The sequence below is a fragment of the Prionailurus bengalensis genome, chromosome E2 (assembly GCF_016509475.1).
Source record: "Prionailurus bengalensis isolate Pbe53 chromosome E2, Fcat_Pben_1.1_paternal_pri, whole genome shotgun sequence".
Classification (NCBI taxonomy): Eukaryota; Metazoa; Chordata; class Mammalia; order Carnivora; family Felidae; genus Prionailurus; species Prionailurus bengalensis.
In genome coordinates this window covers 43487332-43514692 of record NC_057352.1, presented here as the reverse complement: position 1 = coordinate 43514692, position 27361 = coordinate 43487332, and the positions used below count along the sequence as shown (strand labels likewise).

General features: G+C 47.0%; 1 protein-coding gene and 1 long non-coding RNA gene across 2 annotated transcripts; one reads left to right on the top strand and one right to left on the bottom strand.

Moving 5' to 3' along the window:
* Positions 1–12165: 12165 nt before the first annotated feature.
* On the bottom strand, positions 12166–27283 carry LOC122494384. Its single transcript, XR_006300150.1, has 4 exons — positions 26857–27283; positions 20470–20572; positions 15673–15764; positions 12166–12939 (listed from the first exon to the last, which is right to left on the bottom strand). It is a non-coding gene; the product is annotated as an uncharacterized LOC122494384 (long non-coding RNA).
* Positions 23852–26715, top strand: LOC122494382 (agouti related neuropeptide). The gene is made up of 3 exons (XM_043599514.1): positions 23852–25980; positions 26167–26252; positions 26472–26715. Exons 1-3 carry the CDS (start codon positions 25851–25853, stop codon positions 26652–26654), a joined length of 399 nt encoding a protein of 132 aa, XP_043455449.1. The 5' UTR covers positions 23852–25850; the 3' UTR covers positions 26655–26715.
* Positions 27284–27361: the final 78 nt, after the last annotated feature.

The window sequence follows — 27361 nt, the reverse complement described above, 5'->3', positions numbered from 1 at the left end:
AGATGTTCAGGAGGCAGAATGCAGGGCTTGGTGACTGATAGGATGTGGTGTCTGGAGAGGGAGGCAGCCCAGATGATGCCGGGGTTTGGGGCCTGGGTGATGGGTGGATTGTAGTGTTTTTCAGTGATGTGGGGAGGCCTAGAGGATCACGTAAGCGAGAGGGTGTTGTGGTCAGTTTGGGCAGGTGGAATCTGAGGGGTCTGGAGATCATTCATCCAGGAGGAGGTATCCAGAAGGCAGCTGAACATGTGGGTAGAAGAAAAAGGGGTCTAGAGTAGAGACAGCTTTTGGAAGGGACAATGGTCAGTTGGCTCACTAAGAGGTCAAGTGAGAGAGGGCCCAAGGTGCCATACCTTGCTAGAACACTTCAGTGAATACTGGGGGCAGATGACGACTCCAGAGGGAGGACATAGAGGCTCGTAGGTATGTCTGTATCTGCAACCAACCTCCACCTCCCTCCAGCCTCAGGTTGGACTCTACTTCCCCAATGCGTGTGTCAAAGGGCAAGGGCCAGGGATGCTGCTCCATGTTCGAGTGGCTTTACCACTCTCACCTTGTGGTTCCTGAAGCCACTTCTCTTTTCTGATGCTTTAACTGAACCCATTCATTCACCCATTAAAATTGCAATTTGGGGGCACCTGGATGGCTCGGTCTGTTATGTGTCTGACTTTGGCTCAGGTTATGATCTCATGGAGCGTGGGTTCAAGCCCTACCTACATCGGGCTCTTTGCTGAGAGTGCAGAGCCTGCTTGGGATTTTCTCTCTCTGTCCCTTCCCCACTTGCCCTCTTTCTCTCTCTCAACAAACAAACAAACAAACAAACAAACAAAAAACACCTAAAAATTGCAATTTTAAGAGGCGTTCTGTCTTGTTAACAATCAATACAATGCAAATATAAACAAACACCAACAAGAAACTTTTTTTTTTTTGCCTCTGAGATTGGCAGTGAGAAATGATGTGTGAGTGGACACTCTCAAGAGAGTAGGAATTGGTATGAGTGTTTAAGACTAGTTATTTCAAGGGGCACCTGGGTGGCTCAGTCAGTTAAGCGTCTGACATTGGCTCAGGTCATGATCTCATGGTTCATGAGTTCAAGCCTGCTATGAATCCTCTGTCCCTTGCTTGCTCTCTCTCTTTCTCCCTCTCTCAAAAATAAATGAACATTAAAAAAACACTATTTCAGTAGTTTCAGGATATCAAGTGCAAACCCCTCTTTCACCTTGAAGTTCCACTTCAAGAAATTTATCCCAAAGAAAGAGTTGTACAGGCAAGAAGAGATCTGTGCCTGAGGATGTTATGTTGATTACTGGCTTGCTTGTCAGGGATAAAGGGACGGCATGGTCCATGTGACCATCAGTGGGCAATTGAGCATTGAAAGAGGGTCATGGATGCCCTGAGATGCTCTGTGGCCACTGAAAATGGAAGTGAGGCATGGAATAAACACCTACCATGTGCCTGGCATCATTCTAAATGCTGGAGACACAGTGGCAGACCAGACAGGCAAGGTCTTTGCTCTCAAGAAGTTTACACTCTAGCCAGAGGAGACAGATAATCATCAAGTTAGCATATAAGTATGATGACTTCAGAGAAAGTGAAGAGCTGTGGAGAAAACGACCAGGGTGATGTGATGTCAAGCAATGGGGCTGAGGGGCTACTTCAGTCAGGGTGGTCAGGGAAGGCCTCTTTGATCAGAGAAAAGAATGACAAGAAAGAAATAGTCATGGAATGATCCAGAGAAAGGGTATTCCAGGCAGAGGGAACAGCAGGGGCAATGGCTGGGGGGTGGCAACGAGCTTGCTGTATTTGAGTTATGTGGGCTGTGACAGGGAGAAAGGAAGTCTGAGAGGCAGTAGGGTTAGGTCAGGGTAGGGTAGGGAGTAAGGGTTTTGTTATCTCTAGAGGGGGAAATGTGCTCAACACAATAAACATGGAGGAGTGGCGAAGGCACCAGAACAGCTGCCAGGTCTCCTGTAGTGGGAGTCTCCTCAGCACAAAGCTGCCTCCACTGACCCTGAGAGCTGTTGGGAGAGTCATCCCTGTGCCACTAGTGACCATCATCTCTGGGCATTGTAATTCACTTGGTTCTATTTTTTTTCCTTGTATTTACTTATGTAAAGAATGGTTTGCAATAGACATGACATTGTTTTCAAAGACAGCATGGCCACCACTTCTTGAGACATTTCCAGGCCAGCCCCTGCACCTAGGAGGCATAAGTTTCTAGTCCAGGGTTTCCAGGGTCCACAGGTGACATCCCAGGGGGACTCTGCCCCAGGTGGGGTGGTGTCTCTGCTACTGTCCCCGCTGATCCAGCTTTGGCCTCCAGGGGGGCCTGTGGGCAGGGCTATGCTGGGGTGGGGTGATTGTGTCCCATTTTCTGGGCCAGGCGTTCTTCCTTCCTTCCTGACTCTCTTCTCCCAAGGGATAAGTGGGAGGGACATCCCTGCCTCTCCCAGATCATGGGATGAGCTGCTCCTCTGGGACCCTTTCAAGCCAGGCCCCTTGCCAAAGGCTGCAGTGTGTGATGTGTAGTTTATTTCTGAGTTCCTACCGCTAGGAGAACTGTTCTGACAGAGATTTGGAGGGCATCGTTAGTGGGGAGGGTCCTAGCCATCCTGTATCTGGCGGTACCCTCCACCCATGCTAAGATGACATTGCCCCGGAGGATGCAGAACCCTGCCCTACCCCAACCTCTCCCAAGAAGTACAGCATTGGTCTTTGGCGCCACCTTGTGGTAAATATCCACACTGCAGTCACAAGTTTCACAAAATACCGCTCAACTCTGCAGGTAGCCCCTTGCCCCAAGTTCTGTTTTGTGAATGGACAGCCACTGGAGTGTGCAGTGCACAACCTGTTCAGCCTTATGCAGCCTCTCTACTCACACTCAGACCCAGTGACAAATCATGGTCACTGGAAAGCCCGCCACCACCGTTAAAATATCCTCCACACTCAGAAGCCTCTCCACAAATGCTCCCTGGCCCTTCACTTCCCAGTCTTCTCCTCCTTTGACCTGACCAGGTGTGTTGAATATAAATAGTCCTTCCTCTCTTCTGAAACTCCCTCTGGCTTCTGTGACTGCTCTTCTTGGATTTCTAGCTGCTTCTCTTGTTTTTTTTCATGTTGCTTGGTGGGCTCCTCGGGGCGTTGGGCTCCCTTTGCTTTTCCCCAGGCCTTAGTACTTTTCCCCAGGCCATCCTGACAACTTCCAGGGCCTTGTTTTCATCCCCACAGTGATACCTTGAGTCTTACTCCCCCCATCTCTCATTCCATTTACCTGTTAAGATGACCCCTGAGCTCCCCCAACTCATTGTGTAAAGTCAGCCTATGACCTCTCGTCAGAACTGCTCCCCCTCTAGGGTCCTCATGTTAATCTGGGTAGCCTTTTCCCTGACACTCCACCAGCCACCAGGTCTGTTTCATCCTCCCCACCTCCCCACCCCACCCAGATGCACCACTTGCACCTCCTTTCTGGCCTCTTAGTGTCCTTGGTTTCATCTGGCCTGGTCCATTCTCCACAGGGCAGCTGTTGGCCTCTGCATATTGGACCCTGTCCCTTGTCACTTCTGCACTGGTCCCTCATTTATGGCCAGTTCCTCTCCAGGAAGTCCTAGTTACAGCCAAATCTGAACTTCTTTGTATCCTTTCAAGTCTGAATACACCCCGCTTCCCATGCCTCCATGTCTTTGCACAGGCTTCTTCTCTGTGCATCTTTTTCCTCTTTCCTTCACCGGGCTAACTCCTGCCTACACTTTAAGCCTCAGCTCAGACATCACTTCCTCTGGAATGCCTTCCCTGGACCCCAGGCTAGTCAGGACCCTCTTGGTCATGCTTATATGACCCATGCTTCTCCCCCCAACAGCCTTGTCTGCCTCCCCTTCCGAAAGGGACAACGGCTCTTATACAGGCTCCACACAACTGTGTCCAATCATTCTGCCTGATTCTTGGACTCAGAGGTCCTAGACCTCAAAAGTTATCGAGTGCACCATAGTGAACCAGTGGTCAGGCTGGGATGGAACCCAAGGTTCTTACCTTTCCCTCTGGGGCTCCCCTGTTCCCCCAGATGCCATTGTGAGCTGAGTCAGGACCCTTGAGAGCCCATAGGAATTTGATGGGCAGAGAATCAGTAGGTTCGTGGCCTGGGAGGAAGGCAGCCATCAGCCTGGGCCCTTGAGAGCCCAGGGTACCGGTAAAGACCATCCAAGCAAGGGGACTGGTGTGCAGGTGACTCCAGGCCAGCACATCTGCTGAAAATTTTTAATGAGATTCCTTTCTCCCCCAGAGTTGTGCAGCAGGAGTGTGGCCTAAATGTCATGCAGGGAGGGCCCAAATTCCTGAAGGGTGGTGGTGACAGCTGTTAGGGTCCCAGGGTTAATTATCTCCAACGTCACACAGAAGAGAATGTGCTGAGGCGGGACCTCCTCCACCCAGCCTTGGCTTCTTAGAGCACGGATCCCTCTAGGACTCATCCTGCTCCCCAAATGACAAAGTCTGAAGATCAGCTCCTTGTGCCTTTGGACCTTGGCTCCTTTACCCTACTGCAGACCCAAGGGACTGATTTTTCCCTGAGATGCTTTGAGGAGGGGGGGTCCCACCTCTGGGCCTTTGCCCTTGCTGTGCTCTCTGCCAACCCCATGGCTGGGTCCAGGTTATTTGTTCAGGGAGCTCAGTAAACACTGGTGAATTAAACTGCTCTATAAATAAACAGAAAGTGCCAAATAGGTTGCCTGGCACTTAGAAGATGCACCCCCCCCCCCAATTCTGTAGCAAACAGATTACCCACAATGGGAAAAGAGAAAGGACCAATCCAGGCTTTTCTTGTGGCTCTGTTCCCAAACTGTTCCCCTCTCACTTCTTCCAAACAGCCCTGCTCTCTCTATCCTGGGCCCTTGCCTGCAATTTAGCCTGTCCTTTTTTTGTGTCTGCGCAAGATGTCAAGAAGCCTTGTAGGATCCCCACGTGGCCTCACGCCCCTGAAGCTTCTTCCTTGTCACTTGGCACAGTTTGTGGGATGGCTTGCTTAATGGCTGGAAGCTCTGAAGGGCCAGGGACTGTGGTGCCTCATTCACCACTCCAAGCCCAGGAGCTGGATGGATGCTTTGTAAATATCTGTCGCATTCTGAAAGGCCTTGGAACATGGGGGTGTTTTCTCCCTCTCTGAAGCTGCCCGGATAATTTGCTGAGTCTGTGCCATCTCCGTGGTTATTCCAAAGTGCCCACAGGCACAGGGTCTCACCTGAGCTTTGTCTAGTTCCTTGCTATTTCTCCCGCCACTCTCACTCTTGTTTTCCTCCTCCGGTTCCCACAAGAGTAGAGAGGCTTGACAGTTTCACACTAAAGCTGAAAACTTCCCCAAGATTCCTCTTGCATATTTCCTGGAGTCTGCTTTCCACCTCTCTTGGCTTGCAAAGCCAGTGACTCACTGAGCCAGGAGTCTCTGCAGGGATTTTTTGCAGGAAACGTGAGAGGAGCAGGTGACATCGTCTTTCACCCCCACCCCCTCTAGTTCTGGCTTTTCTTATCTAAAATGCCAGATTTGTTGCACCATGTGGAGCGGTAGAATTGCTATATTTTCCCTTGATGCTGGCCACCCTTATTAAATCAGGGCCCTGCACCCCCGAGGCTCACCACAGGATGTTTGCAGAGCTTACAACATCCCCAACCCCTAGACTCCACAAAAGCATAAAGTCACCTTTGTTTCCTTGCTAATGTGCTTTCAAGATGCCAAGCTTTCTCATCCTTCCTAGCCACCAGAAATTACACATGCACATACTTTCTAATTTGCAATAATTTTAAAAATTTTCAAATGCAAATTATAGAGTCTGCCACCTGCACATTAAGCAGCCTTCATATCAGCTGTCCCTGGCAGGAGGCTTTCATGCTGAACAGGAGGGGAACTGTGCAGATGTCACCCACACAGTCAGATGACCTGAGTGTGTGTGTGTGCATGTCCATGTCAACTTTGAGAGAATCTGTGGCAGCTGGGGTGAAGGGGTGGGATTTTAGGGACTGTTGATGCAACTCGATGAATGAGGTAACATCTGATGTAGGTGTGCAATGTCAGTGGGTGTTTGAAAGGTTAGGTGTATATTTGTGATAAGTTCCTAAGGGTTGTCAAAGGCACCACTTAAATAAAAACCGCTTTGCAAATGAGTCAGTGAAACAGAAGGATGGCTTGCAGATCATGAATTAACCAGGCTTAAATGAAGTTTGAGAAACATTACTAGAGGAGTCCAATAACTTACCATCATCATCATCATCATCATCATCATCATCATCAATAACACACAGTAACAGTAGATACCATTTTTGAATACTTAATATGTACCACACACATGCACACACACACCAACACACACACAGGTAGCATGGCACACGCAAGTCAAGGTAGTCTTGTCTTCTGAGTGTCCTCTATTCTGTACTGGTCTTGGAACCTTTTGCCCAGGACATATTTTGTAGGATTCAATGAAAAATAAAAATGCAGAACAACTTGTTCAAAATTATGATGGGGGCGCCTGGGTGGCTCAGTCGGTTAAGCATCCAGCTTCTGCTCAGGTCATGATCTCACAATTTGTGAGTTCAAGCCCCATCTCGGGCTCTCTGCTGTCAGCACAGAGCCTGCTTCAGATCCTCGGTACCCCCCTCTCTCTGCCCCTTCCCTATTCTCTCTGTCTCTCTCTCTCTCAAAAAAAAATTGAAAAAAAACAACAACCAAAATTACGATGAATTTCAAGACAGCAACAGCATAACTAGGGACACTTTTTGAGAAGAAAGCTTGGTGTGATGACACAGATCTTAGGCCCATGAAATAGGACCCCCTGCTTTCACCTCCAAATGACAAGGTGCATTGCTCAAACTTTTGTCCATTGGAAAGACTTCCCCCCACAGCTGGGGCTGGAGTGTAAGAGCAGTCAATTTTAAGGTTGTCCCTTTCACATCAAGACAAAGCATCCTCAAGCCAAGCCTGGGCTTTCTGTCTCTCTCATTTGCTGGGTACCCCACATAATGTATGGCTGTGAGCTGAGTGAGAGCCATCAGTGTGACAGCGTTAGGTGATATTGGTGTTTGAGCCACCTGTTTATGTAGATATCTGGCCATGGCCAGGCTTGATTTAGGATAAATAAGAAAGTAAACATCTGGATAAAGATATGCCAAGCTACCAGTGAGTGTAGGAAAGCTTCAGAGGCTATATTAACAGAAAAGTAAACTTCAGGAGAATGGCTGTTACCCAAGCTAAGGAGGGAAATCTATATGGATAAAAGGATCCATGCTTCAGGAAGTCATAATAATCATATATGTGTATGTATCTAGTAACAGAGCTTCAAAATAGTTGAAGAAAAAACTGACAAGAAAGGGAAGAACTAGACTAAAATATTATAGTCACTGAAGACTCGTACACTCCATACCCATTGGTGGATAAAATAGCTGGACTGAGTAATGAGAAAATGCTTGTAGGGCATCTGGGTGGCTCAGTCCACTGAGTGTCTGACTCTTGGTTTCGGCTCAGGTCATGATCTTAGGGTTGTGGGATCGAGCCTCATGTTGGGCTCCATGCTTAGCATGGAGCCTGCTTGAGATTCTCACTCTCCCTCTAACCTTCCCCCGCTCATGCATGTGTGCATGCACGCTCTCTCTCTCTCAAATAAAATGAAAAAAAGAAAAGAAAATGCTTAGAAGACCAGAAGAACATTGTCAACTACCCTGACTGTAGCTGACATTTACAGAACACTAAACTCAACAGCAGTAGCACCCACATTCTTTTCCAGCAAATGTGTCAACTTCATCAAGATAGACCATATGTTCACCCGTCAAACAATATTAATAAAATTTAAAGAATGTAGAGAATATGTTCTCTGACTACCATGGAAGGAAAATAAATAACAATGAAATATACAGAAACATCTTATATATTTGGAAATTATACAACACACATATGAAGGATTCATAGGTCAAAGGAGACATTTTAAGGGAAATTAGAAAATATTCTGAATGGAATGGTAAAACTAAAAACTATCAAAACTTTTGAGATATACTGAAGCAGTAGTTAAGGGGAAACTTACAGCTTAAAACACTTATAGAAAAGAAAAATGTCAAGTGGGGATTAGCTCAACATTCTTATGGCCTTGTAGTTACAGTGCAGAGTGTGAACCTTGCAGGGCAAAAGACTCCTTCTCCTGATCCCCCTGACTACAGGTTCCCCCATCCCCTCCATTTGGTAGCCCAGGGTATGGTTCCAACACACAAATCTGATTGTGTCACTCTCCTGCTCTAAGCCTTCTCACAGCTCCTCATTGCTTCGGGACGAAATTCAAAATGGACCTGGCAAGCTGGCCATTTATGACCCTGCTCCTTTGCTTCTGATACCATGCCCTGTTTGCCACTGTGCTGCATCCAGCTTTCTGAACTGTCTCTTGAAATACCATGAGTTTTTCTCTCTTTTCTGCCCTAGAGCTACGGTTCCAGATAAAATGCAGGACTCCCAGTTAATCTGAATTTCAGATATGTATGAATAACTTAATATAAGTATGTCCCCAATGTTGCATGGGGTATATGTATATCCAAAAATAGTATTCATTGTTTATCTGAAGTTCACGTTTAACTGGGTGTTAAATTTTTATTTTTTATTTGCCAAATCTGGCAGCCTCACTCACAACTAGCACATCTCCCCTTTCCTGGCTTCTTGTGCATGGCTAACTCCTTTTCCTTAGACAGGTCTCAGCTTAGAAATAACCTCCCCCAGGAAGACAGTTCTCTCCATCCCCCCCCCCCCAGGGTCTATCTCATTCACTGCTAACTCCTCAGTCCGCGGAACAGTGTCTAGCACTTGGTAGACACTCAACAAACACTTGTTGAAGGAATAAATGCTGACCTAAGTCCCAGCTCCAGGGATAAAGAGCTGGCCCATTTCCTGCCTTCCAAGCCTACGGCCCTCAGCTGGGGGTGGGGGGGAGCGGGGATACATCATTTACCTATCACTGCAAACAAACCACGCCAAAAATGAGTGACTTAAGATGGCAGCAATCATGTAGTTTGCTCTCAAATCCGCAAAATAGGCAGAGCTCAGTGGAGACAGCTCATCTCTGCCCCACACAGCCTCAGCTGGGGACGGAGGATCTACATCCAAGATGACTCACTCAAATGGCTTTCAAGTTGCTGCTATGTGCTGCTTTTCTCCATGCATGCCTCTCCATAGGGTGGCCTGGACTTCCTTAGAGCATGGTGGTTGGGCTCCAAGAGCAAATGTCTCAAAAGAGACAGGAAACGGCAGATGTTAGGCTTTTAAGGTCTGAATCTGGAATGTATACAATACCATTTCCACTATATTCTATTGGTTAAGCAGTTGTAGAGTTCATATCTAAGGAGAGGGACAGAGACCCTGTCTCTTAATGGGACAAGTGCTAGAGAATTTTGTGACCATGTTTTAAAGTCATCACAGGGGAGAATACTCACCGCAAAGGAATTGACATAGCCCATCATCCGCACCCAGTCTGGGTGCGGATGATGGGCCATAGGATAGGATGCCTTTCGCTCTACAGGTCAGTGGGTACCACGGGGCCAGTATGTTTAAGGCAGCCTTGGAGTGGGATAGGGCAGGAGAGAAAGAGAGACAAAGGGACAGAGAGAGGAAGGGGGGTGAGAGATAAGGAAAGAGTCTTCCCTTGAAGGATTAAGGACTAAGCAACTCTACTCATGTACGTACTTAACAATGATCACATCTGAAAGGAGGCTGCACAATTGGTACCTATTGCAGGCCCCTTGGGATGTCATAAACAGAAATCATGAAACTGAATTGTCTTTTGGCTTTGAACAATTTTAAATCTATAGAGAGTTGACAGAATAGTAAAATCAACAACCCACACACCTCTCACCTAGTTTCACCAGTGGTTAACATTTTGTCACATTTGCTCTTTGAAAGTAAGTTACAAATAAGACATTCCCTTCCCAAATCCTTCAGCCTGCATCTCCCCCCATCCCCTTAAAAGCAGTGTCCTGTCTGCACCAATAGTTCTCAGCTGGGGGGATTCTGTCCCCCAGGAGATATTTGACAACATCAAATAGAGACATTTAAAAATTATATATGTTTTTTAATTTTATTTTATTATTATTTTTTAATTTACATCCAAGTTAGTTAGCATATAGTGCAACAATGATTTCAGGGGTAGATTCCGTAATTCCCTTTACCCATTTAACCCATCCCCCCTCCCACAACCCCTCCAGTAACCCTCTGTTTGTTCTCCATATTTAGGAGTCTCTTATGTTTTGTCCCCCTCCCTGTTTTTATATTAGTTTTGCTTCCCTTCCTTTCCCTTGTGTTCATCTGTTCTGTGTCTTAAAGTCCTCATATGAGTGAAGTCATATCCTATTTGTCTTTCTCTGACTAATTTCTCTTAGCATAACACCCTCTAGTTCCATCCACATAGTTGCAAATGGCAAGATTTCATTCTTTTTGATTGCCGAGTAATATTCCATTGTGGGTATATCTATATCTATATCTATATCTATATCTATATCTATAGACACACACACACACATATACACATACCACATTTTCTTTATCCATGCATCCGTCAGTGGACATTTGGGCTCTTTCCACACTTTGGCTATTGTTGATAGTGCTGCTATAAACATTGGGGTGCACGTGCCCCTTCGAAAGAGCATACCTGTGTCCCTTGGATAAATACCTAGTAGTGCAATTGCTGCATCGTAGGGTAGTTCTATTTTTAATTTTTTGAGGAAACTTCATACTGTTTTCCAGAGTGGCTGCCTCAGTTTGCATTCCCACCAGTAGGGCAAAAGAGATCCTCTTTCTCTGCATCCTCGCCAACATCTGTTGTTGCCTGAGTTGTTAATGTTAGCCATTCTGACAGGTGTGAGATGGTATCTTACTGTGGTTTTAATTTGTGTTTCCCTGATGATGAGTGATGTTGAGCATTTTTTCATGTGTTGGTTGGCCATCTGGATGTCTCCTTCGGAGACGTGTCTATTTGTGTATTTTGCCCATTTCTTTACTGGATTATTTGTTTTTTTGGGTATTGAGCTGGATAAATTCTTTATAGATTTTGGATACTAACCCTTTATCTGATATGTTGTTTGCGAATATCTTCTCCCGTTCCATCGGTTGCTTTTAGTTTTGCTGATTGTTTCCTTCACTGTGCAGAAGATTTTTATTTTGGGGTGCCTGGGTGGCGCAGTCGGTTAAGCGTCCGACTTCAGCCAGGTCACGATCTCACGGTTCGTGAGTTCGAGCCCCGCGTCAGGCTCTGGGCTGATGGCTCAGAGCCTGGAGCCTGTTTCCGATTCTGTGGCTCCCTCTCTCTCTGCCCCTCCCCTGTTCATGCTCTGTCTCTCTCTGTCCCAAAAATGAATAAACATTGAAAAAAAAATTAAAAAAAAAAAAAAGAAGATTTTTATTTTGATGAGGTCCCTATAGCTCATTTTTGCTTTTGATTCCCTTGGCTCTGGAGACGTGTTGAGTAAGAAGTTGCTATGGCCAGGGGGTGCCTGGGTGGCTCAGCTGGTTAAGCATCCGACTTTGGCTCAGGTCATGATCTCACAGTTTGTGAGTTCAAGCCCCACATCAGGCTCTCTGCTGACAGCCTTGAGCCTGGATGGAGCCTGCTTCAGATTCTGTGTCTCCCTCTCTCTCTCTCCCCTTCACCTGCTCACATTCTGTCTCTCTCTCTCCCTGAAAAATAAACATTAAAAAAAAAAGTCACTGCGGCCAAGATCAAAGAGGTTTTTGCCTGCTTTCTCCTTGAGGATTTTTATGGCTTCCTGTCTTACATTTAGGTCTTTCATCCATGTTGAGTTTATTTTTATGTATGGTGTAAGAAAGTGGGCCAGTTTCATTTTTCTGCATGTCGCCGTCCAGTTTCCCAGCACCATTTGCTGAAGATACTGTCTTTACTCCACTGAATATTCTTTCCTGCTTTGTCAAAGATTAGCTAGCCATACGTTTGTGGGTTCATTTCTGGGTTCTCTATTCTGTTCCATTGATCTGAGTGTCTGTTCTTGTGCCAGTACCATACTGTCTTGATGATTACAGCTTTGTAATACAGCTTGAAGTCCGGGATTGTGATGCCTCCTGCTTTGGTTTTCTTTTTCAAGATTGCTTTGGCTACTTGGGGTCTTTTCTGGTTCCATACAAATTTTAGGGTTGTTTGTTCTACTCTGGAAGAAGGCTGGTGTTATTTTGATAGGAATAAATTATATTTTTTATTGAGAGAAAATTAACATAAAATTCACCCTTTTAACCATTTTCAAGTGTACAGTCCAGTGTGCTTTCATATATTCTTGACGTGATGCAACTGTCAATACCACCTAATTCCAAACCATTTTCTCAGACCTTTCTGCGTGTTCCAACTGAGAGGGTGCTGTGCTCCTGACACCTAGTGGGCAGGAGCTGGAAGTGCTGCTAAACTCCCAGGAGAATTATCTGGCTCTAAGTGTCACCATTATACACAATTACAGTGCCATTATCACATCTAAGCAAATCAACAGAAATTGAGTATTGTCATCCCCACTGGTCTCAAGGGTGTCTTTTTAGCATGTTTGTGTTAGTTCAGGAGGTAAGCTTCACACACTGCATTTGGTTGTTAGGTCTTTTTTTAGTTTATTAATATAAAAAATATTCTCTGCCCCACACTCAGTCTTTTTTGTTTGATTATTTTTCATAGGAGTTCAGGCTGGTTTTACAGCATCATAGTTTGGATTTATCAGATTGTTTCTTCAAGATTAGATTCATGTTAAATATTTTTGGCAAGAATACGACATTGGTGATTATTGTATCACATCAGGGGGTCCATAATTTGAGGTTGTGGCGCTATTTGTGATGTTGAAATTGGATGGTAATGAAGTTGAGAAGAGGGAAGCAAAGTGCTGCCTCCCACATCCTGACCGGCCAAATGTGGCACCCAGGTAGCCATGCTGGTTGGCTTACCCTTCCTGAAAAATAGAGATAGCCTGGGGAGGATTCTCTCCTTGCTGTTCTCCTTCTCCTTGCTGTTCCACCTTCCGGAGTTAAGGGGAAGACCCCAGCAGCTGGGGGGTTCCCTCTGCCAATCCCAGGGAATAGGCCCCAGCCCAGGATGGCTGGGAGGACTTAGAAGGATTCTTGGGACTCCTTCAGCTGTTCCTTAGTTTCCAGGAAGAAGAAACTGCAGGGCACAAGTGGGCTGAGTACCTTGAGCCTGGAACCAGGAAGTGAGTATCTCAAGTGAGGCTAGAGGCTGATTGTGGTCAAGGGCTTGTAAGGCTGGAAACTGCAGGGCCTGTTAGCATTCCTGCAGCGAACAACTATGCAAAAGCTGTGCTAGATAGAAGTCACTCCCTATTTTCATCCTTTTTGGAAGTTCCCTCTACCTTTAGAAACAACTTCTTTTTTTTTTTAATTTTTTTTTTCAACGTTTATTTATTTTTGGGACAGAGAGAGACAGAGCATGAACGGGGGAGGGGCAGAGAGAGAGGGAGACACAGAATCAGAAACAGGCTCCAGGCTCTGAGCCATCAGCCCAGAGCCTGACGCGGGGCTCGAACTCACAGACTGCGAGATCGTGACCTGGCTGAAGTCGGACGCTTAACCGACTGCGCCACCCAGGCGCCCCTAGAAACAACTTCTAAATACTGTCTTCTCCAGGAAACCCACCAGGACTGCAGAAAGAAGGAATTGCTCCTGTTCGCGAAGCCCTTCAGGCTAGAACCACAATGGCAAAGGTTCTATCCAATTACACTGGAAGTGGAATGATGAGGAAAGCAAAGGCAGGAGAAAGGTAGCTTAAATGAAATCCTTACAGCTGGCAGCCCACTGATAGATAACTGAAATTGCAGAGCATGACCTTCAAGGAACTCATGGCTGCCTTAGTGCCTTAGTGGGTTTTTTTGTTTGTTTGTTTTTTAAGGTTTTATTTTTGAAAGAGAGCATGCTAGCCGAGGAGGGGCAGAGAGAGAGGGACACAGAGGATCTGAAGCAGGCTCCTTGCTGACAATGTAGGGCTTGAACTACAAGGCCAATGTAGGGCTTGAACTCACAAGCCATGAGATCATGACCTGAGCTGGACAACTGAGTCACCCAGGCGCCCCAATTTTTATGTTTTATTAAAAACTAAAAGTAACCTTATCTTAACAACAGCTAGCCCCTCAAGGTCCTGAAAGCCTTGCTTCCTTATTCCTTAGAGACTTATGCTATCCCTAACCCCCACTAATTAAAGAGTATATAAGTAGTTACTCCTCACAATCACAGTGCAGCTCTTTATGTCCATGGGTCCTGTCTCCACGCTATAATAAAATCACCTTTTTGCACCAAAAACATCTCAAGAATTCTTTCTTAGCTATTCACTCCAAACCCAAAACTTCCAAATTTCATAATTTCTTCAGGAACACGACAACCTGCATTAAGCTGAAGCTCCGGGCTTGCATATCTGCCTGGTGTCGATGACTTCCCCTTTCAGACCAAGCCTGCACTCCACATTTCCCCAGTACCTGAGTCCAAGTGTGGTTTTTAGTCTCCTCCTGTACCTTGCCAATGTTGAAATAGAGAACTGATTTTCTATACCTGTGTTTTTGAAAAAAAGGGTGACAATAAAAGAGAGGTTGTCCATCAACTGATGAATGGATAAAGAAATTGTGGTTTATATACACAATGGAATATTACGTGGCAATGAGAAAAAATGAAATATGGCCTTTTGTAGCAACGTGGATGGAACTGGAGAGTGTGATGCTAAGTGAAATAAGCCATACAGAGAAAGACAGATACCATATGGTTTCACTCTTATGTGGATCCTGAGAAACTTAACAGGAACCCATGGGGGAGGGGAAGGGAAAAAAAAAAAAAAAGAGGTTAGAATGGGAGAGAGCCAAAGCTCTCTGTTAGAGAGACTGTTAGAAACTGAGAACAAACTGAAGGCTGATGGGGGGTGGGAGGGAGGAGAGGGTGGGTGATGGGTATGGAGGAGGGCACCTTTTGGGATGAGCACTGGGTGTTGTATGGAAACCAATTTGTCAATAAATTTCATTAAAAAAAATAAATAAATAAAATAAAAGAGAGGTCTAGGGGCCATATGCTTCAGGGAAAATGGGAGGAGGCATATTTTTTTGTGGAATTGAAGAAATTCCACAAAGCATTGTGTGCTATAATGTGATTAAAGTGAATCTGTGCTAAAAACAAAATTGACCCCAAGTGTCATTGTGTCTTAGCATCATGGCTGGGGGGCACTGGAATGTCAGACACCACTTGGCTCTGCCACTTACAAGCATGTGACCTCAGATAAGACTGTGACAATACTCAGATGCCTCTGCAACTTAAACCTCTCTCAACTCCTTGAATATCGAATATCGCCCAATTGCTATCCTACCAACAAAGCACCCTAAGCACATGACTTTCAAGGCTATGCTGAGGAAGAACGAGATTCCACACCAAAAGTCATTTTTTTTCTGGGCTGGGAATTTGCCCAAAGTCAACACCTGCCTAAACCAAAAGCCAAACCTGGCTCCCAAGGGTAGGTATTTGACCCTGACTTTGGCAGAAGGTGCTGGCTCATGTGACCCACTCTATCCTCAGGGCCTCTCCAGGGGCAAGGTCTCCGGAGATCAGAAGTTCTGTGGAAGTCACAAGCTGACCTTGGGGATGCTCAGGGCCTGTAAGGGTTCAGCAAAGGTCAAAGGAAGATAAGAAGAACTCACCGTGAGTGCTCCAGCCACAGCCTTCAGCACTAGATGCCAGCAGGACTTCCAGAGCCAGGACCAGGGAATTCTGGAACAAAGGTGACTCTCTCCTGTAGGATGTGATTGAGGAAGCAAGAGGCCTCAGAGACTCCTGAAGAGCCAGTTTGGGTCCACAGGGGAAACAAGTCTTAGAATGAAGCATTTACCACAAAAAATGTGGACAAGGGATACAAAGAAAATGAAGATATCAGTTGGGGAATGTGTTTAGCTGCAAGTAAGAGAACCTAAGAATAGCTTAAACAAATATTTGTTTCATGTTTGTCTCATGCAAGAAAATGTCAGGAGGTGGGCAGACCAGGGTTGGTATAATTGGTTTACATTTCAGGAAGGCATGGTCTACTTTTCTCGCCTGCCATCCTTAGCAACTTAGTCCATTCTCAAAATTGCTGTCTTATGGTCACGAGTTGGCTGCTACAGTTCTAAGTATTACATTCACATTCTGGGCAGGAAGTCGAAAGGAAAAGAAGCAGAAAAGGGAGACACTTCTGCTGGGGAAGCAAAACTTTCCCAGAAGCCCTTAACATAAGTTTCATGGGTCACACTGTGTCCCAGGGACACCGTGAACACTTAGGGAATCCGAGGAAGTTAGTCTGTTTAACTAGGCACTGCCCCAAACAAAACTGGGCTTCTTTTGGGAGGAAAGGAGAATAGCTATTAGGAAGGCAACCAGCTGAGTCAGCCATACCAAGTCCTTATATAACCAAGAGGTCTGGTATCAAACCTCACCTGAAACCAGCCTCCTGGATTTTTTCAATTATATGAGCCAATACATTATTTTTATAATTTAAGACAATTTGAAACAAGCTTTCTGTTCATTACTACTGATATCTCACTGGTACTGTCTGTTTTCTCCCCCCTTTCACTATTTTTATTTTGTACCATAAACAACACCTGCTTTTCTTCACATTTATATAAATTTTCAGAAATCACTGCCTTTTCTCCTGGAGAAATAACCTACAGACAAAGAAGAAGTACAACATTGTGAAACTATGCAAATCCTTCAAGTCCACATCGTGAAGATAACCCCTAGAAACAGGGAAGAAGAAAATTGTCACAAGAGACGACACAAGCACATAAAAGGATAGCAAGCTGGAGAAGCAACTGTGTTCAATGCCACTGACCCAGACAGCAGGTACCCTTTTTCTCCTGGCACCCACGGCCACCACCTCAAAAAGATGATCTTTGGTCTATGGTCTGAAGCACTTTTTCAAATGACATAAGAGTTGCTTTGAGGAGAGGTGCAATGAGAAATGTTCAAGAATGAATAAGAATTGGGGTGCCCAGGTGGCTCATTCGGTTGAGCATCTGACTTCAGCTCAAATCATGATCTCGATGTTCATGGGTTTGAGCCCTGCACCAGGTTCTGTGTCTTCCTCTCTCTCTGCCCCTCCCCCACTTGCACTCTGTCTCTCTCTCTCTCAAAAAGAAATAAACATTAAAATTTTTTTTAGAGAAAGAATAAGGATCCTGTAAAGTCCAAAGTCAGGGAATATCCCCTAGTGAAAAGGACACCTGTGTAACTACCCCCAGACAAAGACACAAAACATTTCCAGCACTGCAGATATCTTCCTCATTCCTCTCCTTTGGTCGAAAATACTCCCAGAATTAACCACTGTTCAGAGTTCTGTCACCACTTTTACCGTTTTGCCTGGTTTAGAACGTCATATAAATGGAATCATAACCACATTCTCTCCTCTGTGGCTGGTGTCTTTCATCCAATATTACATCTGGGAGATTCATCCTTGTTATGTACAGCAGCTCATTCTCTTTTTATTGCTGTGCAATTTTCCTCTGTATGAATATACCATTATCTATTTTCCTGGTGTTGGATATTTGGATTGTTTCCAGTTTTTAGGTATCATGAATAAAGTTGCCGAGAACATTCTATACATGCATTTTAGTAGAAATCACAGTCAGTTTTCCTGGGTTTGTACCTAAGAGTGAACTTGCTGGGTCATAGATCAGGTGTAGTAGTTATAGGAAATACTGCAGGTTTCCAGCTTACCTCTTACCAGTTCTAGTTACTGCATATCCTCACCAACATTTGGTTTTGTCATTGTTTTAAATTTTAGCCAATATAATTAGTGTATAATATCTCATTGTTTTATTTTTTAATCTTTTAAAAAATGTTTATTTATATTTGAGAGAGAGAGCAAGCAAGCAGGGAGGGGCAGGGAGAGAGAGAGAGAAAGAGAGAGAGAATCCCATGCAGGTTCCACACTGTCAGCACAGAGCCTCAAACTCATGAAACCGTGAGATCATGACCTGAGCCGAAACTGAGAGTCAGACGCTTAACCGGCTGAACCATCCAGGTGCCCCTTAAATATCTTTAATTAATAACCAGAAGTTCTTAATTTTATTTATTTTAAAATGTATTTATTTTGAGAGAGAGAGAGCGAGTGATTGGGGAAGGGCAGAGAGAAAGGGAGAGAGAGGATCCCAAGCAGGCTCTGTGCCATCAGCACAGAGCCCAATGTGGGGCTCAAACTCATGAACAGTGAAATTATGACCTGAGCCAAAACCAAGAGTCAGATGCTTAACAGGCTGAGTCACCCAGGAGCCCCCAGAAGTTCTTCATTAAAATTAATGAAGTCTAATTTATTAACCTTTGATGTTTAGAGCTTTCTGTGTCTTGTTTTTTTAAAATACTTTATTTTTCTTAAGTAGGCTCCCACATCCAACATGGGGCTTGAACTCATGACCCCAAGTTCAAGAGTTGCATACTCTACCAACTGAGCCAGCCAGGCACCCTCTTTGTGTCTTAAGAAATCTTTGCCTACTTCAAGGTTATGAAAATAGTCTATGTTTTCTCTAGAAGTTTTACTGGTTTACCTTCACAATATGCTTATGATCCATCTCAAATTAATTTTTGTGAAGGCTTCAAGGTACGGGTAAAACAGTCACTTGCCCCAACACCATTTATTGGAACTATCTACCACTTCAGTAAGTTTGCATAATTTATTTTCAACCATTCTTCTTTTATTTTTTTTTAAATTTTGTTTAATGTTTATTCATTTGTTTTGAGAGAGATAGAGAGCAAGTGGGGGAGGGGCAGAGAGAGAGGAAGACACAGAATCCAAAGCAGGCTCCAGGCTCTGAGCTGTCAGCACAGAGCTCGATGCAGGGCTCACACCCACAAACCACAAGATCGTGACATGAGGTGAAGTTGGATGCTTAACTGACTGAGCCACCCAGGCACCCCATCATTCTTCTTTTCTAATATATGCACTTACACATATGCATCTAATATATACACTTACAAATATGCATTGTTCTATGTGCATCCCATAGGTTTTGACATATCGTATTTCATCATTCAGTTTGAAACATTTTCTAGTTTCCCTTGTGATTTCTTCTTTGATTCATAGATTTAGAAATGTGTCCAAGAGCATAAGAACATTCAGCACAGCTCTGGCACCCAACTGAGCCCACAGCCTCATGGGGGCTGAGCTGAGCGTGGGTGGAGCAGCTGCTTGTTTTTGTCTGTGCAGCTCCTGGGAGCCCTGTGGGTGGGTGAACCGTTTCCACTGTCAAGAAGTGTGTGGGGAGACACATAGGGCAGCATGTCTGATAAACTCTTGGACGCAGCGCGTGCACGCGCACACACACACACACACACACACACACACACGCGTGCGCATGCGCGCACACACACACACACACACACAGACACACACACACACCATTCTTCTTCAGCTCTAAAATATGCCCTGGGCCATGCAAGGAAGAATGGAAAACAGGCCAGCCCCTTCTTAGCTAAATGATCAAAACTTAAGTCACTTAACCTGTAAGCCTATTTCCTAATCTATTAAAATGGGGAGAATGTGTATTTCAATGTTCTGCTGAGAGTTAAATGTATGGGATGGGAGTCCTGCTGTGGGTCATTGGATAAACTTAAAGCAGGTAAAGGGATAAGGTAGGGAGGAAAATTTGCTTCTATGCCAGATCCTGACACAAAGTTTGGCTTTGGCCAGAGTTGGGGAGGAGGACCTCTACCTAGGGCTTAGTGGACACAGTTTACTAGGGCCTACAGGGACAAAATTGGGACGTGGCCAGGGGGCTGCTGGTGGAGGGGCACCCTGTGAGCTCCTTCTCCCACACTGGGCTTGGGCTTGGTGCCTGGTAAGAGCTGTGCTCCAGGGGTTTAAGCTGCAAGGTTATCTTTCCATCCAATGTTCCCAGATGACTATTTCTCTCCAGAACTCAACCCCCTCCCAGCTCTATACCTCCACCTCCCAGGTCTTCTTTGCAGCTGGAGGCAGAAAGGATGGGAAGGGGTAACAGCAGAAAGGAAGGGGTCCAGGAAGCCTGGGAGCCACTGCAGCTCTCAACTGCTTTCTCCAGCTGAACGTGGGCTCTCACCCTGAATCTGTCAAGCCAGGTACCAGCTCACCCCATACCCAGTGCCCTAGGCAGCATCTGCATGCCTATGACCAGAATTCCTGCAGTCTCTGTTCTTAGCTGCACAGAACTCTAATGGCAGAGATGAGCAGGTTGGAGAGCTCCTGGAGCTTTAGCAGAAAGAGTTAATTCCTAGGATAAGAGTCATTTCTAGGTAGCCCAGTGGTTCCTGTTGTGAAAACACCTTTGTTCCCGGGGCTTTAGCTGAGCCATTGAATATCCTCAGGGAGTTGGGTTGCTCCCTTCTATGGGGACAGATTAGAAACAATGCAGGGGACGTCTTGGGTGCCTCCTCCCCAGCCCAACAGTGCCATGCTTCTGCAAAGGGTTGTTGGGGACTCAAATTGCACTTACCCAGAGATCCTGTAATATTCAGGGGTTGTCTCATTACCCGGAATGGAACAAGCTCCTCACCACTTTGTGTGGGTTTCCTGTGAGTGTGGAGGCTGCCGTCTACCTGTTTGGACATGTTGACAGTGAGGAATCACCCTGAGGCAGAATGTAGAGCGCTGCATCACCTCCAAAACAGAATATTTCACACTGAAAAGCAGGACCTGGCAGGCAGGAGGAAGGACTGGCTACCTCTCCGGGCATCTGGGAGTGAACACTGTGGGTTGTAGATGTCTTAAGAGAGGACTGGGGTTGGAGTTTAAGGTGGTCTTTGCCATACCAGAGGGGCCTAAGCATCCAGACTGTAAGCCACATTCTATGAACCAGACTGGCTGGGCTTATTTGTCTTTGGCACCCCGGGTCTTTGTGGAATTTCATCTAAACACCCCAGCCACAGCTCAGTTGTTCTGAGGACTCCAATAAAGGGCCCATTTCTAGCACTGAAGGGGAGGACTGTAGGAGGAGAGGGACAGAGAGTTAGAGCAAGGCCAGAGGGGAAGGGGTATCTCTGGGCCTGAGTCCCCTTATAGTCTGTCTACCAGCTGTCCCTGCACCTTGCTCTCCTCTCCCTTGGCGAGGCTCCAGCCTACGCTTTCACTGGCAACAGGAAAGCCCACAAAGCCTGTCTGATCCCAGAATCAGGAGCTTCAGTTCACCACAGCCTCTGACCTAGCCTTTAAGTCTAAAAGACTTGTCATATGCCTTTCATGTAGCATGCACTCAATAAATAGTTCTTGAATGTATGGGAGAATGGCAAGTGCTGGCATTCAGCATTCCATGCAGCAAACATGACTCTCCTCTAGGAGCTCCTGATTATGGTGGGACCCCCTCCAGCTGAGGGCTCAAGACACCAGCCTGAAAAAACCCCCATCCATCCTCATTCCCCTCCCAGGATAAGATGCCTCCAGGCAACTACTGCCTTTTGGAGGTCCTGCAGGATCTGGTTTCCAGAAAAGTTGGATTGAGAGACCCAGTGGGTGCTCTGCTGCCCCCTGCTGGAAAAAGTAGGAACAGTGCCCGTGGAGGTGAGGACTACCTTACAGGAGGAAAAAGAGGAAAGGCAGGGTTCAAGTCCCCCTCCTTGTCCTTAAACGTGGACTCTGGCACATAGCAACCACATTCCCCTCTTTCTCCTCCCTGAAGACAGGTCTCCTATGTTTGGTCCCCAGCCTCACCAAGCAGGCTTTGCATCCCACCAGGTCTCCCAAATTCACCACCTAGAACATTTCTAGGACTTTTTGTCAACAAGCATTGTTCTGGGAACATCAGGCCAGTTCCTGACAAATAAAATCACCCACACAGTGTTTATAGTTATTAACAAATGAAATGGGCTCCCAAGGGGCATTTTACAGACTACTGATGTAGGCAACTGTGTTCATCAGGAGGAAAGATAAATGTAAGGATGGACAAAGCCAAGGAAAATAGAAAATAGGAGAAAGGCAGAAATTTAGTTGTAACAAAATTTGATAAATCAAGCCAAAGATTGGTTATTTGCAAAAACAAATAAAATTTGATAAGACAATGGAAATTTCACTTTAGATATAGGTATAGATATATACAAAGAGCTATGACAAGAAGCCCACAGAATTGTTTTGGGTCAATTCAGTGGTGGTCGGAGGAGGCCAGGTGACAGTGTTGGAAGGCATGAAGGCAGGGTGGGAAAGATATAAACCAATGTTGATCTCCTCCTCTGGATTCCAGTTGTGTGGCACAGGGTTGCTAGGCTCCTGTGGCTATGGTCTGAGCCTGTGTGCACTCACAGTAGTAGTACAATGTAGAGGTGGCTATAGATGGCTGCTGACTCACTCACTGATTGAATCAACTCTGGGATTCGGCTGGCTCCCTGACCCCAGGGGAGAGTCTACTGACTGCTTATCAGTCTGGGGTTCATCAGGCCAGAGTCAGTCTTGGAGCAAAGCCTGTACCAGTGTTAAGCTGTAGAACTAGGCAGCTTGGTAAACCATGTGCCAGTTATGGGTCCAGGAAACTTATATTGTCCCTTGCCTGGCTCCTTCCTTGATTCTTACTCAAGCTTCATGAATGAGTAAAGTTTCCTGTCCCAGAAAGCCTTCCCTAGCCAACTTCCTGCCCCTCCCTCAGCTGGGGTAGGTACCTTTCCTGGTCCCACATGCCCCTGGGGCATTCTTCTATCAACAAATTTATCCCACTGGGTTTTAAATAATTCCCTTTGTTTTTAATTAAAAAAAATTTTTTAGGGGCGCCTGGGTGGCGCAGTCGGTTAAGCGTCCGACTTCAGCCAGGTCACGATCTCGTGGTCTGTGAGTTAAGGGCCCCGCGTCAGGCTCTGGGCTGATGGCTCAGAGCCTGGAGCCTGTTTCCGATTCTGTGTCTCCCTCTCTCTCTCTGCCCCTTCCCCGTTCATGCTCTGTCTCTCTCTGTCCCAAAAAAAAAAAAAAAAAAATTTTAATGTTTATTTATTTTTGAGAGAGACAGAGACAAAGACAGAATGAGAGCAGGGGAGGGGCCGAGAGAGAGGGAGTTGCAGAAAGAATCCAAAGCAGGCTCCAGGCTCTGAGCTGTCAGCACAGAGGGGTTCGAATTCACATGAACTGTGAGATCATGACCTGAGCCAAAGTAAGACACTTAACTGACTGAGCCACCCAGGTGCCCCTTTTTTAATTAAAAAAAAAAAAAAATTAAAAAAAATTTTTAAAAAAACATTTATTTATTTTTGAGACAGAGAGAGACAGAGCATGAGGAGGGGAAGGGCAGAGAGAGAGGGAGATACAGAATCTGAAACAGGCTCCAGGCTCTGAGCTGCCAGCACAGAGCCTGACGTGGGGCTCAAACCCACGAACTGTGAGATCATGACCTGAGCCAAAGTGGGATGTTTAACTGAGCCACCCAGGTGCCCCCCCCTTTTCCTATTCTTAATTTCCTATTCTTAATTTTTTCCTATTCTTAATTAATACACAAGGGTAACAGTAATAGGTTAGCGAAGCCCATGTACTCATCACCCAATTTCAACAAATTATCAACTTGTGAAAAATTTGGTTTCATCTATATTGTATCTTGCTATTTCCCCCTACCTTCGATTATTTCATAACATTTTATCAGTAAATACTTCATTATGTTTCTCTAAAAGATAATAGTACTTTAAAAAATGGTATTGTAACCACAATACCATTATCACAACTAAAAAAATTAACAATTATTCCTTAACATCATCCAATGTCCAATGTTTATAATTCTCTCATCATTCTACTGTGTTTTGATAGTTGTTTTTCTCAACTGTCTCCCCCATTGGACCTGACTAGAGACCTGGGATGCCCTTAGGATTGCTTCAGTCCTTGTCCATCACTGTCCATGTCTTCACCTGCACACATCCAGGTGAAGACAGTCATTGCTCTACAGATGAGCAAAGACACTGAGGGGTGACCAACCTCTCCCTGTTGCCCCCTGGAACAGGAAGAACTATTCTCAGCATGGATGCTGACCAGGCTCAGGCAAGTGCTCACAGCCCTTACCTCAACTCATCTAGGGCACCTTTCCAAAATCCACATGCAGTCCCTGCTCCCCACCACCAGCTCTTCAGCCACAATCTCCAAGGATGGGGCCAGGGGACAAGGTTTGGGGAATGTGCTTCAGGTATGTTTCATGCATTGCCCTTCTTGAGCTCCAAGTGGTCCCACCAAGATGGGGGCCTGATCTTGGTGCCTGATACCACTCTGAGAAGAGAAAGCCCTGGGGTAGACGACTGTGCCCAGCTGCAGCCTCTGGGAAATAAAGGTCAATGTCCGTTGCCAGGGAGGCCTTGACACCAGGTCAACTTTATGACAGAGTCACCAAAATAGCCAGTAGCATTGTCAGGGGGAGAAACGGGGTTGGCCCTTTGCTGGATTATCCAGGGACCAGCTCTTCATTGAGGCTTTCACTCACTTCCTAGCCTCCTCCCTCTGGGCAGTAGTATGTGACTCTCCGAGCTCCTAGGACTGTTACCTTGTGTCAACCACAAGTGAGCCCAGTGCCAGCCCGATCCCAGAATAGACATCAGTGCCCATCTGTGAAAGGAACTGCCACAGCCCCACCATCTGCAGAGGGGTGCCTCCCCATGCAACCAAATCCCAAGAGTGATTGTTGGTGCCGAAGGCTAAGGCTGTCAGCTGATAATATATGGTTTACACCCGCTGTTGGGAGGACTTCCTCAGGCTTCATCCTGGGCAGAATAGCCTGCGTGAACCCAGATGGCAAACCCCAACAGCCTCTTCATCCTCCTACTGGCCCAGACCAGCTGTTTGTACAGTGAGGCCTTAAAGATGATTCAGCCTGTACCCCTTTCCCTGATGGGCAAGTGTATGTTAGAGGCCTCCAGAGGGGAGAGGGAAAGCAGAGGCAGGTGGGGTCCTTTGTGTTCTACCATCTTCACAAACGGGCAGTCCTCACCCTGGCCTCATGCTGATGAGACCAGGCGTGGGCACAGGCCTGACAAAGCAGGGCGGAAAGGAACAGCCATTAGCACTAATGAGACAGGCGGCCTGAAAGCTTTTTACTTTGAAGCTGCTCGCCCACCCAGGGAACAGTCCGTTCTGCCTCCTTGGCTTCCAGGAACCCCAGGCGGAAAAGGGTTTGGGAGAAGAAGCAAGGGTGGGGGTCTTGGAGAAGCTTGGAGGGACACGGGGGTGGGTGGGGGGGGGGGGGAGGACCAGGAATGGAGGCAGGAGGGTCTGGTTTTGGCTAAGTGGACTTCTCCCCTCCTTTTTCCCTCCAAAAAACCCCCAGGGTTCAGGTCTGCACCCCACTCTGGCCACTGGCTCATCACCCTCTTCAATGCCCTTGACCAAAATTCCTGGAAGCAAAGGAAACAACATGCCACACAGGGTCTGAGTGAGCATCTCCGGGGCCACAAATTAAATTAAGTTCTCAGGGCTGCCTGCCTTGTTATTGCTAATGGCTCCAGCCTGTCCAACCTCCCCATCCCTACCCAGGTCCCTGTCCTGCAGAAATTTTGGGGTTCTGGGCACCCTCTCTTGTTCCCAAACTTTGATTAGCACCTGGGGACCTCACCAAAAATTAGAGCTGGGCACCCCTCTTACAGAGCACCCAAAAACCCAGGTGTAGGGAGAGAGGCCTGAGCTATGCCCCCACCTTCATGCCCTGGCTGAAGGCAGCAGTCACGTGTGGGGCCTTCATTAGACCCTGACATATAAGCTGTGGGCTCAGGGTGGCCAGAAACTCTCCAGGCAAGGATCCAGCAAGCAGAGGTAAGTCCTCCGGTTGGGCAGAGACTCCTGCTCTTTGGGAGGTCTCTCTCTGGGGTAGGGCACCTGGAGGGTGCATCAAGGATGAGGAAGGACTAAGTGGTGGGTCTTCCTGATGGTCAGGTCATGCTGACTGCAGTGCTGCTGAGCTGGGCCCTGCTGCTGACACTTCCCCCTATGCAGGAAGCTCAGAGGGGCTTGGCCCCTCTGGAAGGCATCAGAAGGCCTGACCAGGCCCTGTTCCCAGAGCTGCCAGGTCAGTATGGGCAGGGGTGGAGCTGGGTGGAGCCTGGATATCTCTGGCCACAAATTATCCTGCTTGGTATGAGCCCTCCTTCCCCCTTTCCCATCCTAGACCTGGGAGGTGGGTGTTTTGTGCATGGGGGTGGGGGGTGTGTGCGGGGAGGCGGGCAGGGCTCTGGCCTCACATCATCTGTTCCAGGCCTGGGCCAGCAGCCTCCACTGAAACGGACAAGCGCAGAACAGTCCATAGAAGCTCTGCTACAGGAGGCTGAGGCCTTGACAGAGGTAATTGCTCAGGGAAAGGGGTGAGGCCACAGACCTTGGGAGGGGACATCAGGCAAACAATCATCCCCACTCTCCACCTCATGACACCCTCACCTGAGGTGATAATGCAGACCATTCTCTCCATGCTCCACTGCCATCCAGCCTGGACTGAGGTAGGTGAGATCCCTGCACCTGCCTTTGGAGGCCCATGCCTACATTCCTGCTCCCCAACTCCTGTAGGTACTAGATCCGGAGGGCCGCGAGCCACGCTCCCCGCGACGCTGTGTAAGGCTGCAGGAGTCCTGTCTGGGACACCAGGTATCGTGTTGCGACCCATGTGCCACATGCTACTGCCGTTTCTTCAACGCCTTCTGCTATTGCCGCAAGCTGGGTACTGCCACGATCCCCTGCAGCCGTACCTAGTGGGCCGACGCGGGGTCGAGGCTGGACAGGGGTAGCGAATAAAGGTTGGGACCAACCCCAAGGCTGTGGCGTTATTTCGAACGTGGCCGTCGGAGGAGGGAGGTCATGGAAGTCACAGCAGGGGTGGGGTTGCCGCCAAGCCAAGAAACCACACACACACACCTACCGCAGGGTCTAGGTTACCATCATCTGAATCACTTACATTCATGCTTTCATGGTGCCAGGCACAGCTGGGGAGCCAGAGAAGGGCCGGGCTCCAGCCTTCCATAATCTTGTACAATAAATGCGGGTGCAGCGCCCGGTGCACATAGGGCTGTAACTCCAGGCTGGCCAGTAAGCATTAGGCTCTAGGGTCGGCTTGCAGCTAACTGGACGTGCGACCCCAGCGAAGCCTGCCTTCTCCCCCCGCCGCCAACCGTAGTTCCTTTTGGGATAAGACTGACTCAACAGTCTGGAATATTTCCAAGCATAAGAACCACCGCTCACTCCCATCTTAACTCCTCCTGCCCCTTAGTGCCAGGTCTACCAGACCCTGGAAAGCTAGAGGGCCCACTCGAATCCTCGCGGCCACGTGCGCCACCACGCGGCCGGCCTCCGACACTCCAAGCAGGTCAAGCCCCGACGCGAGAGGCAAGCCAACCCTAGCCGCGCAGGCGCCAGAGGGCCCACACTTGCGCAATGCTTTCGTATGAAACCACCCGGAAGTC